General features: G+C 44.7%; 1 protein-coding gene across 3 annotated transcripts in view; it reads right to left on the reverse strand.

Annotated features, from left to right (window-relative positions):
• Positions 1–17031, reverse strand: part of OSBPL3 (oxysterol binding protein like 3) — a 121682-nt gene that overhangs the window by 63486 nt on the left and 41165 nt on the right. For all 3 annotated transcript variants that reach the window (XM_034760653.1, XM_034760651.1, XM_034760652.1), the window contains exon 2: positions 8428–8672. In XM_034760653.1, the coding sequence (XP_034616544.1) occupies positions 8428–8520 (93 nt within the window). In that variant the 5' untranslated portion in view covers positions 8521–8672. The remainder of the gene's footprint in view (positions 1–8427; positions 8673–17031) is intronic.

The following is a 17031-nucleotide window of genomic DNA, read 5'->3' on the forward strand; positions in this document are numbered from 1 at the left end:
AAGAAAAAGGATCTGTGATTGTATGCTGCTAGAAGGAACTACTGCAGCTAGACAGATCTGCTCAGCCAATGATCTTAAGTCGAAGGCAAATAAATCAGTCTGGCTTCTGTCTGTCTGAAATAGTAGAGGGGGAGCATGAGATTTCTTCATAGCTGCAGGCAGCATTTATAGCAGGTTTTCTTGCTGATTCTTACCCCTGCTGGGGACTCAAAACTAGGGTTACCATCCGTCCGTATTTCCCTGGACACGTCCGGCTTTTGCGTCTCTAAATAGCCGTCCAGGAGGAATTGGTAACAAGGTTAAAATATCCGGGGTTTTTTCCTCCCTTGCCTCCCTTCCATGCAGAGTGCGGCTGCTGATTGGGCAGCTGGGTCGATTGACCCACTCCCATTGGCCTCCAGCAGACACAGCCCTCCCCTGCTCCACCCTTCCTCTGTCTGCAGCCCTGTGTAACACATAAACCGACCCACCGGGCAGCGTGTTTTGCAAACATGTGGAGCCAGAATGGTAAGGGGAGTCCGGGGTGGAGGGGGCGGGTCAGGGAGCGGGAGAGTGTTGGTTGGGTCCCCGGCCTCCACCTGCCACCCCCCTCTGCCCATCCCCCCCCATGGGCCCCTCCCTCCCTGCCTCTCCCTTCCCTGCCTGTACTGCCAGAGCCAGCAGCAACTGCTGTCTGCTGCCCCCGGGTCCTAGTGCCCCCATCCACTAATGGGAAGACAGGCTGCCCTTACTCTGCCCTTACACCCTACCCCTGAGCCTCTCCAACGTCCCAAACCCCCCAGCCCTCATCCCCACACACCCTAATCCTCTGCTCCATCCCTGAGCCCCCTCCTGCATCATGAACCCCTCATCCCCAGACCCACAGCCCTCACCCCTGCATCCCCTCCTATCCCCAAACTCCCTCCCAAACCCCCTCCCCTTCCCACACCCCCCTCCTGCCCTCAAACTCCCTCCCAAAGCCTGCACCCCCCTCCCTTTGCACCGCCTCCCACCCCCAAACTCCATCCCAGAGCCTGCACCCCCACCCCCTGCCCCAGCCTGGAGCCTGCACCCAGCACCCAAACTCTATCCCAGAACCTGCACCCCTCCTGCACCCTAATCCCCAGCCCAGGACCTGCACCCCAGACCACCTCCTCCCCAGAGCCTTAGGCAGGTGGGGGGGGGGGGGTTCTGGGCACCACCAAAATTTCTACAACCCCGCCACCCATGCGAGTGGATAAGGGTCGGGGCAGTCAGCGGACAGGTAGGGTCCTAGGGGCGTTCTCAGCAGGGGGCAGTCAGGGGACAAGAAGCAGGGGGGTTGGGGTTCTGAGGGGGGCAGTCAGGGGACAGGAAATGGGAGGGAGTGGATGGGGTGGGGCTCCCCCCCCCCCAGTGTCCTCCTTTTTGATTGTGGAAATATGGTAACCCTACTCAAAAGTAAGGTTAAGTTTGAAGAAGCTCAATTACATTAAAAAAAAAAAGTCGATAGCAGCAGCACAATCCGTGTCCAAACTGGCGGGGTGCAAAAGTGCAATGCTGTTGGAGAAAGCGACTACAGTTAGAACAAAAATTGACTTTCTTGTGGATGAGCATCAACACAGAATGAGCAAAACCATCACCTCTGATAGCAGTGACAACAAAGGCCAAGGACTGAGGCAGGCCAGCACAGGAAATTTGCACTGCTGTGGTTTGGGTGAGCCATGGAACAGGTATGAAGGACTTTGGTCTCAAGGACTGTTAACCTGGCATTAAATTAACAAATCAGATAAAAGCCCCCTGATTTTCTACAACACAGTGCACCAGAAACTCCTCAAGGCTAGATTTTGTTTCTGGGAAAAAAGAAAGTAACGAGTTTGAATGGCTCTCAGACAGATGCTTGAATATAGCTGATGACAGTGCCAGACTTCCTTCTAGTATAAACTGCAGTCAGATGTACTGCATGTTTTAAAGTGCCAAAAATAGAAAGTGGCTTCGTGAAGGATAAGGTTTTGCATCAGCAGCAACTAAAGCATGTTATGGTTCATAAATTTGGCAAAAAAGTTACTGAATTTTCTTTTTAGTACAAGATTTTTTTTTTTAATATAGCTCTCTCAGTGCCTTTCCTTACTGTATCTGCTTATTTCACAAGTTTATTTATTGCTTTCCCATCCACACTATTCATTTTGAACATGTCAATTTTAAACTTTAAAAAGATAATGTTTTTTCCTCCCTCACAAATATTTAAAATTATGGCCTAGTGGCACATGTTATATTGCGTTACCGGGGGAAGGTGTGGAAATGGAAATCACTTCACACCAACTACTGAGCCTTAAAGGTGAAGGTCAGTCCCATTTCCTGGGAAGGGATTAATTGTCAGTGTTTTGAGGGTAATGCTGCAAATGTATTCAGGCTGCCAGAAACAGGGCTCTAGGATTAGCGAGGGAAGGAAGGGTGTCCTAGAACGAAAGTTCCACAACCCCACTTGAACCAATCTCTCAAGCCATAACAGTCTCTGGTTTGCATCACGGGGATCTTTACATAAGTGTCATCAGTGCCATATGCTGCTCTGTGGGGCGGAGCAGTCACACCATATCAGACTAAAATACTCTGATCCCAGGAGGTGCCCTTATTCCACCAGTGGCACAATACCCACACTCCCAAACAATTTCCCTTTCTCTGGGGCCCAAGTGCACTTGCAGTAGCACTCCCTGCTTGCCTGAGTTTGAGAAACTGGTAACACGTACCCCAGCACTCCACAAAATGTCTGCCAAGATCCCTTTCTCCCCTGTGCTTTGTAATAGTTTCTTTCCACTTAATCTGATTAATGGAATGTCCTGTCCTGTGAGATCAGCTACAGAGACTCTGAGGCAAAGGGGAAAGAGGAGGCCATCCAAAACTGTCTTGATATAGCAGACAATAAAGAGAACAGGTCTGACTGAAGCGGATCATGAAGGGGCACATGGGTATACAGGGAGGAGAGGGAATAAATTCCTCACTGGAATAAAAGAAGAGGAAAATACCAGATGATTAGAAACAATATTCTTCACCTCCCCACAGAGGATCTGAAATTGTAAGCTATAGTTTTGGGGCTCCTTCTAATAAAATAATGGAGTGTCCCTCCGGGGCTCTGCTGGATCTTTTCTTTCAATCTTAGTTCCTATAGTTTCATAAAACTACCTTGTTTAAAAAAAATGTTTTACAAAAAACAACCAATTTAAATGCTGTAATTTAAGAAAACTGCATCAGTGATGGAGAAGAAACCTAAATGCCTAGTAAAAATAACCAGCCTCTTTCATTTAAGGACTGGTGTTATCTCTAGAGATGGGGGAGGAGGGGAATGTCTAACTGATGTCTGGACAGTGGCAGGGATGGGAATGCAGCAATTATTCACCAGTTAGAAGGGTTTGGGGAGAAGAAGGCAATTAGTTAGCAATGTGATGTGTTTTCTGTCAAATCCAATTGACGGTACCATTCATGGGAAACTCCCCAAATAATCCAGCCTCATACATTTCTACTCCCCCACAAGTTACCAAAAAACCCACCAAATAACTTTCAGCGTGGCTATCATCAGCATCACGTTAAAGGGTGCATGAGCAGATTTTGTGAAGACTCATAACTCCTTTTCTTTTCTGGGCTCTCTCCCTCTCTCTGGGAGAATCAACCTCAGAACCCATTTAAATTGAGCTCTATAGCGATTATCTCTTCACTAGCACCAAAACAGTTAGAGAACAGAACACATTTCTATTTAAACATGAACAGCAAGTCATCTAGCAGAATACCTCCCCCTTCTGAGTTGCTCTACAATGTGTAGAATACTGCACTATTTGGTCCAAAGTGTCTGTCTTTTCCCATAAGCAACAGAAAGAAAAGAAATATTTTCCATAACATTGCATTATTTTTTGAATTTCATGAACACTTGACAGTCATACTTAACATATTAACTTTTAAAAGTTAGACGTGATCAAGCCATCTCTCTTAGTCAAAGCAGATGTCAGCCCCAATTTTATATTTCTTGTATTTCACACTTATTGGTTATTAGCAGGAAAATATCCAAACGGGAAAGACAATGTTTGTGTATAAATCAAAAAAATATTTAAAATATACAAATCAAGATCTGTTTTGTGGAACAGTCTAGTACAGAATCAGTCATTTATGGCACACCAACATCATTGTGGAGTTAAACAATGAGGACCAGTAATGTAGGAGGCAAGACAAGCTCACTTCTGGGAACTCTGACAATTGACGCTGAAAATCCACCAATTCAATTCAAAGTCCTGCATTTTTGACAGGAATAGACTGTACTGGGAGAAGGCCTCCTGATCTCCTGCTTGTATCTGGCAGTTGAGTAGAGCTTGCACTCTAAGTGTCAAGTCTACAAAGTTATTATATTTGCCCCCTCCAAAAAAGGGGAGAGAAATTATATTAAAAATATCTGGCAATAAGTAATTACAAATCCACATTTAAAAAAAAATCCTTCAGAAAAGATTTCACTGCCACCCACAGTTGATAACACATGCTCTTCAGGAATACATTTCTAAGAAAACAAACAAACATACATACAAACATTCTCATTTCAACTGTATAAACACAGTATTGGCCCCAGCTTTCAGCATTCCTCTTCCATACCTCAGGTTGATAGCATGCTTTAATGGTCACATGTTCTACCAATTCTAGCAAAAACACACTGCTGAATTCTGTTCTGATGCGGACATTAATTTTCTCTGAGGTTTTGGGCAAGTCACTCAACTCTCATGCTCCAATTTCCCTATATGTGAAATTGGGATAACATTCACTTAGAGTGTTGTGATGATTGCAGGGCCGGCTCTAACTTTTTTGCTGCCCCAGGCAAAAAAGAAGAGCGCCGCCCCGAGCGCCGGGCCGGGTCGCCCAAACCCTGCCCCCCGAAACACCCCCGTGCTGCCCGGCCGAAACAAACAAACAAACAAACCCGTCGAGCGCCCTCTGCCACCCCAACATTGGCCGCTCCTTCTGAGGTGCCGCCCCAAGCATGTGCTTGGTCGGCTGGTGCCTAGAGCCAGCCCTGGATGATTGACTACACTTATCAGACTCTTTGGAAGAGAAAAGTCTAAGTATTAATCAAATCAGGAAGATGGTATATCATAGAATCTCAGGTTGGAAGGGACCTTAGGAGGTCATCTAGTCCAACCCCCTGCTCAAGCAGGGCCAATCCCCAGACAGATTTTTGCCCCAGATCCCTAAATGGCCCCCTCAAGGATTGAACTCACAACCCTGGGTTTAGCAGGCCAATGTTCAAACCACTGAGCTATCACTAGGTCTCATTCTTATGAGGAGGAAACATGCACTGTGGTGGCATCCAGTTTTATACCTCCATCTCACCTGACCTGATTGGTGCAGTTGAACTATTTAGCCAGTGCCTAACAGACAACATGGCTTGGGTGAAGGCTAGATGGCTGAGGCTTGGTCTACACTACCCCCCCCAATTCGAACTAAGGTACGCAACTTCAGCTACGTGAATAACGTAGCTGAAGTCGAAGTACCTTAGTTCGAACTTACCTTGGTCCACACGCGGCAGGCAGGCTCCCCCGTCGACTCCGCGGTACTCCTCTCGCCGAGCTGGAGTACCGCAGTCGACGGCAAGCACTTCCGGGTTCGACTTATCGCGTCCAGACTAGACGCGATAAGTCGAACCCAGAACTTCGATTTCCAGCCATCGAACTAGCTGGTAAGTGTAGCCAAGGCCTAAGACAACCCAGACAAAGGTTTGTAGGGTGAAGGTATGCTCCATGTGCTAGACTTGTAATCTTTCCACACTCAGGGCTAGCTTCTAGCTTCGACTATATGCCCATATAAGAAACACTCCCTTCCCCAAATCCCTGTGTACAGGCTACCCAGGCTGAGTCTGTAGACATAGGAGTAAGAGTACACAGCACCAACTCCCTCGCACCCACCCCCCAATAGAGAAGGTAGGCATGGAGTGGGGGTGGATAGTGAGTTCTACCCCAATGCTCTGGCCAGCAAAGCTGAGCCCTGCCAGTGGGTATTGTAATTTAAAGCCTTATTGTGCGTGTTCTTAGGAATACTTTTAGTATGCAGTACACTTTTAGCGGGATTTAGCAATGCTCACGTAAATCTTATTAAGTTATAACTGAAATCCAGTGCTAATAATGCTTGCTTGACATTATCTCTAAGAACAAATTTCATTTATATCTTACAATTTTTTTAAGTTAACCTTATAATGAAGAAAAAAAAAGGCTTGAAAGAAAAAGAGTACCTTGAAAGCAAATGCTTCTCTCACTCAAAGCTATAAAAATCCAATTCTTTTGCTTACAAGCACAACCATCTTAAAGAGGCAGAAATCATTTAGGAGACGAGACTGCCTCGGTCTCTTTGCATGAAGGAGTAACATTTCAAAACATCGTGGCTGAGATTTCAAAGCTGCCTAATGGATTTGGATGCCCAATTCCCAGTGAAATTCAATTAGAGGCAGCTTTGAAAATCTCAACCAGCCTGTTCTGTGCACATAAAGCTTTACTGCAACAAAGCCACTCACACTCACTTATAGGGAATAATGGATCAAGTGCACATAAGCACACATTTTTTGTGAGGCTGCAGCACAGATATCTGCACGCTCTCACTTTGAAGTTCAAACACTTGTGGGCACACTTTAAAAACCTACTCCTATTTTTTTTTTTTTAAATGCACAGATGATAAACTCTTTGAAGCACAGACCGTGGTTTTTTTGTATGAATTTATCAGCGCTTTTGGGTGCCACATGGGGTTGCCAGTCCTCCTGGTTTTGCTGGGAGTCTCTGAAAATTGGGCTCTATCTCCTGGAGACTACTGAAGCCAAACCAGGAGATTTTAGGCCACTAAAAGTCCAGTGATGCATCGGGGCTAAGGCAAGCTCCCTGCCTGCCCTGGCTATGTGCCACTCCAGGAAGCGGCCAGCACATCCCTGGGGGTGCAGGAGGCCTCTGAGCGCTGCCCTGCTTCAAATGTTGACTCTGCAGCTCCCATTGGCCAGGAACTGCAGCCAATGGGAGCTGCAGGGGCGGTGCGCGGGGTTGCAGGGACATGCTGGCCACTTCTGGGAGTGGCGCAGGGCCAACTGGGAGCCACTTAAGGTAAATGCTGCCCAGCTAGAGCCAGCATCCCTCACCCCCTCCCGTACCCCAACCCCCTGCCCCAGGTTCAATCCGGAGCCCCCCTCCCACACTTCGAATCCCTCAGCCCCAGCTCAGAGCCTGCACCCCCCATCACACCCCAACCCCTTGCCCCAGCCCCATGAAACTGAGTGAGGGTGGAGGAGAGCAACGACAGGGGGGCAAAGGGGGAATGAAGTGAGCAGGGTGGGACCTCAGAGAAGGGGCAGGGGTGTACGAGTTTGTGTGATTAGACAGTTGGCAACCCTAGTGCCACAGCAACAATCTGCACTCATGGGCAGATTTTCAGTATCAATATTGGCAACATATGCAGATAAAGAATGCTCCTAACTGAAATACTATTAACACACACACACCCCTACCTCTGAAGGCTTGAGTAGGCAGCTACACAATATGCTACCACTGGGGTGACCTTCTCTACGGAAGATTTAGGGGTTCTAAGCACCAAACCACAGAAGCCAAGCATTCAGCAGCAGTCTATAGGCCAGAAGTGGGCAAATGACGGCCCGGGGGCCGCATTCAGCCCTTCAGACATTTTAATCCATCCCTTGAGCTCCTGCTGGGGAGTGGGGTCGGGGGCTTGCTTTGCATGGCTCCCGGAAGCAGCAGCATGTCCCCTCTCCGGCTCCTATGCGTAGGGGCAGCCAGGGGGCTCCAGACACTACCCCCACCCCAAGCGCCGCCCCTGCAGCCCTCATTGGCCAGCAAATGGGAGCTGCAGGGGTGGCACCTGTGGATGAGGCAACGCACAGAGCTGCCTGGCTGCGTCCCCATGTAGGAGCCAGAGGGGAGACGTGCCGCTGCTTCCGGGAGCTGCTTGAAGTAAGTGCTGCATGAAGCCTGTGCCCCGATCCCCTCCTGCACTCCAACCCCTTGCCCCATCCCTGAGCCCCCTCCCACCCTCCTGCACCCCCAGCCAGAGCCCTCACCCTCTCTCACACCCCAACCCCCAATTTCATGAGTATTCATGGCACGCTATACAATTTCCATATCCAGATGGGGCCCTCGGGACAAAAAGTTCGCCCACCCCGCTATAGGCACACTGAACCTAGAGAGGGTGTGAGAGCACAGTATTAACTGAATTCCCGGTTGCCCTTTCCAATGTTATAAGTATCTGCTACTCAGTAATGTGTGTTTATTTCACTTGACTGAAGACAAGATGCTGCTACTGGCCAAAAAAAAAGACCACCACCAACTGCACAACAGACCCTTAAACACATAATTTTGTTCAACAAGGTCACTAGAACTGACCATTTCTCCTAATACTTTGAAGTCCCCCTCCCCACCCTAAACAAACAGGAGCTAGTGAAGTTTACTTTACCTGTCGACTTCCCTGCTTAGAGGAGCAACTGCTGGTACTTCTTGAAGGGGACAACACTTTCTGGGACACACCCAAGCTCTTTTCTTCACTCATGATCCCAGAGACAGATTGTTCTGTGTCTATTCAGTTAGAACACCATCCAAAGGGAATTAAGAAAGTGTATTGGAAGACATGGGCGAGAAAGGCAAGAGTCATTGTTTACCCATATGCATTCCAATGGCATCTTCTGGGCCCCAAGGAGATTCCTAAGAGAAACAAACCAAAAACACATGAGCATCAGATATAGTCCATGTTATCTGGTTACACGAGTCCAGAATCTATAAGAAAGTGTTTGGTAATGTAGTTGGACTGCACTGCTATATGTTATCAGAAATTAACTTAACTGCTTTAGGATAATTTTCAAATGTCAGAGAGAAACAGCAAAACGGTGGGTTCTAACTACTTGTTTTAAAGTCAGACCACTATCTGACTGCTGGTAAAGAACACAGTTTAAATGCAGCATCAAGCGTCTCTTTAAAGATTAAATAATCCCATTCCTCGAGAATTTAGATACAGTACACATTTGCAATTCCAGAAGTTGCTTTCATTTTTAGCCAAGAATTGTGCAAACGTAGCTACCTACAGGTGGGCATGACTAACTGTACCTGGAGTTAGAAATTGGTAACTACGTCACTTCTGTGACTAAGTGAGTGGCAGGAAGATTAATTAATAGCTTGTCTAATAACAGTGGTGGTTGCAGTGTGCGCAAAAACACTTGATGGAAACCCTGAATGACAGATTTGCAGTGTCGGTGACGGTTGCCATGGCAACAGTTTTTCACCCAACAAAGGAGACAACAAAAACAAACTATCCCCCCCCCCCAGGTTTTGAAAAATATAAGTATTGTGCAAGTTGTGTATCGCTTCAGACTTGACTGCTCATAGACAAAGCAGCCTAAGAATTTCCATGGTAGGAGGAAGGGCTTAGAAAAGTAAGGAAGTTTCTACACCATGGAGGAAGATTTTATTACTGATGTAAAATCATGTGACTCCACTGCCTTAAATAACTCACTGCCTTAAATAAATAGTTGTGCCAGCTTACACTCCAGTAGTGTTTTAGTCTCCTTGTGCACTGAGCAGGTTTTGTTTTGTATTAAAGGCTTGAAAAATGCATTCAGAGACAAGATGGATTAGAACAACCCTAGCAAATGGAGAGGCCTAAGGCACACATTTTTAAAGAATTCAAGCTTCCTTTTTGAAAAAGCTAGTTCTTTAATATAAGTGTCCAAATATAACCTAATACAGTACTGTCTTCCCCAGATCGTCAGACAACACCTCTCTGTGCTGCTCTAAACCGGAATTTAGATGTGCTTATCAGAGGATCTTTTCGAAAATCAATCGTGTATTTTCTTGGTGAGACAATTTAATGGAAGACTTACTATAAGGTTTCTACCAAAATATCCCCTTTTCCATCTAAAACACGGTACTTCTCTTACCTAATTCACCTTATATTTAAATGAGATACTCAGCTTAAAAAAGTTACAGCAAAAATAGCCCTACCATTCTTTAAAGTCAAATTAAAACAACCCCCCACCCACCCACCCCCCAAGACTGGATGGCCCAGGCATCTGAGAATAGTGGGGCGGGGAAAAAAAGAGGAAAACTTTCCCTTTTATGTGACTACTTCATATATGAGCCACATTAATAGTGACTGAACATTGCTACCATCAGATGCTACAATAATGAGTGAGGTATAAGAAATAATATGGCATATAGCTGTGTGGTGAACTACATGACAAATTGGGCCTGGTCTATACAGTTTTATACTGTTTTATTACTGATTTAAACAGTTTTGATTAGGGATTTTGCATTTTGAAGAAATTAGGTTCTCCTGCTCTTATTTTGGGTGACATTTTCCCCTTTGCCTTTTCATCAAGGTTAGTGCTTTTAATATCTATAAAGCTCACTTTACCTTGGTTTTAAATAGTTGACTCTGAGTTCACACAAAATGTGTCTCTCTTGATCAGTTTCCAGCTCCTTATTAAATCTTTTAAATAGCCATCTTACAAAGATGGCTGTCTCTTTGTTAAGCATCTGCTTGTAAAATAATTTTTTTTTTCAATAAAAGGAACTTGAAGCTGATTTAGAAAAAAGTTAAGCATTCATGCACCCTTCTACCCACTCTGAAGTCCAATGCAGGAAATGTTTTGTAACACTGTTTACAGGGTGACCGCTGCCCACTTGAAGTTTCCCACTCTTGTGGTTTGAAATCACCACTTTAACTTCGCTGTTAGTGGCTGACATGCTTGCAAAATGGCAACATTTAAACAGTTCATGACCACAAACAGGCTCTAATTTATAAAGTGCACTGAGAGTCTATTGAATCATCACTGTCAGGACCCAGCCAGGATATTCTGGGCACATTAGACCTAAATTCTGTGGCAAGTGCTCCCGGATTTCTGAAGCATATTACTAAGCATAGCTGTGCTGAATTCTGGGGCAGCTTCAGATAATGTTTTTTTAATTCAATAAGAAAAGGGATAAGATAATCAGTACCATACTCATCATTTGGTTTGGAGCAGGGTTGCCAAGTTTCTAATGGCACAAAAAGAAACAACTCTGCGATGCCTCTTCTTTGAAGCCCTGCCCCTGCTCTCTCCATCCATCCTGCCATCGCTTGCTCTCCCACATCCTCACTCACTTTCACTGGCCTGGAGCAGGGGGTTGGGATGCAGGAAGGGGTGAGGGCTCCAGCTGGAGGTGCAGGCTCCAGGGTGGGGCCAGAAATGAGGGGTTCAGAGTGCAGGAGGGGGCTCTGGCCTGGGGCAGGGGGTTGGGATGTGTGAGGGGGTGCGAGCTTCAGCTGTGGGTGTGGGCTCTGGGGTGGGGCTGGGGATGAGGGATTTGGGGTCCAGGGGATCTGCGTGCTGCCCGTCCCCACAAGTGTTACCCCTACAGCTCCCATTGGCAGGGATTCCCGAAGCCAGCACTGGGGGCGGAGGCAGCACAGGGAGCTTCCCTGATCGCCCCTCCGCCTAGGGGGTCAGACATGCCGGCCGCTTCTGGGAGCTGCCTAGAGCCTGGGCAGGCAGGGAGCCTGCCTTAGCCCTGCTGCACCGCCAACCAGATTTTTAGCGGCCCGGTCAGCAGTGCTGACTGGAGCCGTCAGGAATCTTTTTCGACCAGGCATTCTGGTTGAAAACTGGATGCCTGGCAACCCTAGTTTGGAGTCCTGAGAGAAATGAGAGACTCTACAGCAGTGGTATTCCTCAAAACAGCAAGTTTTGGTTTTTTTGCCTCCTTAAATTTCCCTGATTTAGCTTATTGAGAAGAAAAAATCCAAACAATGCCTCCACACAGCAAAACAGGAGCAGGCTTCTGTTTTGCTGTGTGGAGGCATTGTTTGGATTTTTTGATCAGCTTTGAACAAGGTAGAACTGTGGGGAAGATTGGAAATAAACAGTGTCCTGTGCCCCAAATCTTTTCTGTTCTTTGACTGGTGCTTCCAAATGATGCTTCACAATGTCATTGACCAGCTGAGGAATTCCAGATTTGTGCATGAGAGAATGCAGAAACCCCTGCATCTGTTGGTAATCTTCTGCACTCCTCTTTAAACTCTCTCCTTCATGAAGTTTAAGATGATTAGTATCTCAAGGTCTTGTACTGACATGCTCTTCCTCCAAGATTTGGCAGTCGGTATGAAAGCGTGAGGGAGAGAGAAATCAAACATGCCAACAACGACAGGGCTTTTCTGTGATGTTTTGTTTTAGACCACCACCTATGAAACTTACCACCGCAAAAATATTAAAGAGCCAAATTGTCTTACTAAGCTATCAGTCAATCAATCAATACTTCAGTTACACTAAGGAATTGTCTATACAAACAGTTATGTCACAGCAAGCTGGGGGTGCAAGCTTCTGGTGGGCAGAGACCTTGCGGTTGTTGTTTTTTTTGCCTTCCTCTGCAGTAGGGGGATGGGTCACTTGTGATTTGAACTAGAATCAAATGGTGGATTCCCTATAACTCGAAGACCTTAAATTAAGATTTGAGGACTCTAGTAACTCAGACAGCGATTATCGGCTTATTACAGGAGCAGGGGGTGAGGTTCTGTGGCCTGTTACGTGCAGGAGGTCAGACTAGAGAATCATGATGGTCCCTTCTGTCCTTAAAATCTATGAACCTACCCTACGTTAGCCTACCATGGAATAACTGTCTGTGTGGACCCTGCTGACATGCATTAAGAGTTTGTTAATGCACTATGATCTAGTCCTGTTTCAGAGGGGACTCTTCTGTCTGCTCCTAGAGAGGTTATAAAATAATTATAATTTAAGAATAACCAGTCTAATTGTTCCTATATTAAAACTAAAACAATTGGTAAAAATACGTCAGCAGATACAGTTGATAGACTTCCACTTCCCTTAAAAAGACACCAACTTGGAGATTCTAGTGCTACTGCTGAAGGTTTCACTAATTCATGACGACAATTTACTGTTTGGTTTTATTTCTTGTATCTCTCAATGTTACAAACTCACTGCAGAGTCTCAATGTCCTTATAGCTCATGGCAGAAGAAAGGGAGAAGAGATTAAAGTTAGAAAAAGCTGGAAAACAGCAGTATGAAAGCAACATAATTAAGAAACTTTGTTATTGTTTTGAAAAATGAAGACTTGCAGCTGGCATAGAGTTAATTAGGGTAAAAAGTGCCATTGTGAGCATTTAAATGTGGAGACAGAATAAGATGCAAGTTTTGTCACTAAAGTCCACTTTATGAATGTAGGAACAAGGAAGGCAAAAAACAAACAAACAAAAACTCAACAACCCCCCAATGGAAGTCATTGCAGCACTCCTAGTCCACTAACCTTTGCACATTAAGTTAACAGTTTTCTGTTTGGTATTATTTTAAAATAATACAATACATTTAGCTGGCAAACAAAATTCTCAAATAATTTTTTTGATAAATGTTGTATCGGAGATGAAAAAACAAAAACAAAAAACAAACTGATTTTGCCCTGAAAGTCAGGGTTAACCCAATTAAAGTGCTTTCGTTTCTACCTACTCTATTTGCTGGAAAATATGTTTAAACTAATTGTGGACTTCTTTTCCACCATTTAAAAATTTAAACTGTAAAGCGTGTCACAGAAAATGATGAAAACGTCAGCTTTAATCTCTCTGACAGTCTAACATTGTTCCCCAAAGATAAGAGTCATCTATATGGCAAAAGAATTGAATAAAAACATGAGGAATATTGGTAGTGTCTTTTTGGAAGTAGATATCTGTATTTCCAAAGGATTATAAGATTCACAGTATTGAAGGAGAAAAGACAAGTCATAGTAATCTGTATATACTGTGAAGCTTCTAGGTTGCCCTTTTGAAGAAAATGCGTGTAAAAGCAATTCTGATGGTTAAAAAGTACCAGTTTATTGAACACCACAGCAAACAAAACGTTCAACAATAATTTAAAAAACAGTCCGTATTTATCAAAGCAGGTTTCAACTAGATCTCCAGAGTCAGACTCTGGAGATTGCTTTGATCAGGGGTCGGCAACCTTTGGCACGCAGCTCGCCAGGGTAAGCACCCTGGCGGGCTGGGCCACTTTGTTTACCTGTTGCGTCTGCAGGTTCGGCTGATTGCAGCTCCCACTGGCCGCGATTCGCTGCTCCAGGCCAAGGGAGGTAGCGGGAAGTGGCAGCCAGCACATCCCTCAGCCCATGCCGCTTCCCGCTGCCCCCATTGGCCTGGAGCAGTGAACTGCAGTCAGTGGAAGCTGCGATCAGCTGAACCTGCGGACGCGGCAGGTAAACAAACTGGTCTGGCAGGGGGCTTACCCTGGCGAGCTGCATGCCAAGGGTTGCCAATCCCTGATTTAGATTGTAATCTCTGTGGGACAGATACTTCTTTAGTTAGGTGTTTGTACAGCATCTAGAACACGGGGGTTCTGGTCCATGACTGGGGCTCCTGAGTGCTACTGCAATATAAATGTATAATATATTCCCCTTGCTAAACCCTTCCTTCGGTCCTGGGTCAGGCTTTCATAGTACTGAGGCACACTATTTTAATGAGGAAAGTTAGTTTGTAAATAACCTACTGATCTTCAAAAAGCAGAAACCATTTAAAGCCCATTTGGTAGCTAATAGATAATGCTTGTAGTTAATCACCCATGAGAAAAGACAGTGCCTATTCTAATCCAAAATGAATCAGGAGAATTAGAACCTAAGGAACATTCCACTAGAATAAGTCATAAGGAAAATATCAAAGAAAAATTTGCCTCAATGCCAAGCTTGTTCAGCCTCTCGTGGAGCCAGAGAAGCATGTCGCCTGTTTCCTTAACCCTTGGGTTGATTAATTCAGTCCTTCATATTAGCAAGATCTTACATAAATTCAAAAGTAAGTCAATGTGCACTCTAAAAATATTTTAAAAATTACCTCCTTCCTGCCCACCCCAGAAACTGAGTATTCAATGTATGGTGTGACAAGGATAATTGTCATGTGAATGTATCATACTGGCATTAATTTTTATCCAAGGAGATATCCAGCAGATATTGTATGAAACATATTACATATATAGTCTGCACTAATAAATCTGTAAATAAAAAAAAAAAAGCCATGACACTAGTGACATACAAAATTGCAAGTGGTAATGACTGTAGCATACATCTAATCAACTCACTCATACTAGCCATGTGATCCAATTGATAAATGTAGCTGAAAATGAAAACACGTTAAGTAATATGAACAAAGTTACCTCCAGCCAGTCTTCATAGGCCTTAAGAGTTTAAAATATCCTCTTTAAGACTCTTGCCTAGTGGTAGGCACCACAGTGCACATAATGTAGAAGGCCACCAGAACTCAAGAGAAGCCTCCAGACACTCACTTGACAGCCAATAAACAAGATACATACAGTACTCAAGGATGTTACATAAATAGGGAACCCAGACAGAATTATTCTGAAGCACTCCCTTGCAACCAATTAATGCAGAGGTACCAAAGATAGCTGCAGCAGAAGGTGCATTTCTTACCCTCAGCTAGAGGCAGTGCCTTACTAGTAGAAAGACACAGAGAAGATAAAGGAGCATATTGGAGAACAGTATTTGTAGTTTTCAGTGAGGAAGCAACATTTGAAAGCTATGTAACTCTTTATGGCATACATCCACCACATCTCACTGCCTCATCTACAGTAAGAATGCTCTGAAGTGATCACTTACGATACTTAATGATTAGAACCCAGAGATGGGGTTACGAATGTAAAATGTTTACCACTAAGCTTCCAGATTTCAGCAGTGGCTGGTTGCTCTCTTTTTATTTGGTTATCTTACTGTTTAAAACTTTGTTCTGTTCATTAAATACACTTCTTCCATTATTTCCCAAGGCCTACTCCTTTTTAAAGCAGCTATCTCTCCCTTACCCCAGATTTCTAAAAAGGAGTTCTCTCTCCATTTCTACAGGGATAGAAATATCCCTAGCTCCCTTTTCAATATGCACAGCCTGATGAAAACATATCTAAACTTTGATGTTCAGTGGCATGCCTTCCCATGGCCAGATGCCAGCAAAATAAATCAGCATGTTAAGCTGGTAGTGTCTGTGCATTGAGACAAAGCCACTTCTCTGCTCCTAGAACTCTGGAAGCATCAATGTCTCTATCAATGGACAATGGAACAGACTGCCTAGGGAGGTTGCAAACTCCTTTACTGGAGGTTTTCAAAAGGAGGCTGGATAGAGCCATTTGTCTTGGATGGTTTAGACACAACAGATCCTGCATCTTGGCAGGGTTAGACTAGATGATCCTTGTGGTCCCTTCTAACTCTATGATTCTATCATTTCACATCAGATCCTACCGGAAAGCCTTAGAGAAAAGGGGGTGGAGAATTCTCTGAAATTCTTCATGAAACTCCTAGTCTACATCTTGATGTGCAATGAGAAAAGTGTGTGTGGGGGGAAGCAACATGGTGTGATTATGACACAGGTAGTTCCAGGTTTATTAAAGGTAAGCCAATCACAGCCTAGAGATGCTTCAGCCACTTCAGGGAATTGCATATACTTACAAAAAGGTGCTGGGCCCTACGGTAACTTGCCTAATGAACCCCTCTCTTAAGCAGTAATATTGGGCATCACTCTCAGTAGCACTGTTTACTTTTTCCAGCATGTCTTCTGGAGGCAATAATTTGGAAATAGTGAGGGAACAAGAAGGTTTAAGACGACTGGGCTATCTATCCTAGGAATTAAATACTGCCAGGGAGAATGTATTTTCTTCCAAATCCTACTGGAACTCTGCTACATATCTGTCTAGTGGACATCACAGGAAATTTTTGAAAACATTGGAATTTCAATGAAAATAAATTAGGAAAAGAAAATACTGCACTTTTTGCAGATTTTTAGTTTTTCCATTCTTTGAGCAACTCTATCATCACTTAGGGTTTTAAAACCTACCACCAATGGGCATGATAACTAGAGACAGTTCTTCCTTTGATCTATAGAAGTTAGTTTAATCCTCCACAACTCAATATGCCATGGTTTCACTTCTCTCTTTGCTCTGCTCACAGAGTGAGGGAGTTACTGGAGGATCTCACCATTTTAGTCAACTGCACTCATATGCGGAAAAGTTCCACAGCTCTTCCCTTAATGCCAGGAAAT

This window comes from Trachemys scripta, chromosome 2 (genome assembly GCF_013100865.1).
Source record: "Trachemys scripta elegans isolate TJP31775 chromosome 2, CAS_Tse_1.0, whole genome shotgun sequence".
NCBI classification, from domain to species: Eukaryota; Metazoa; Chordata; order Testudines; family Emydidae; genus Trachemys; species Trachemys scripta.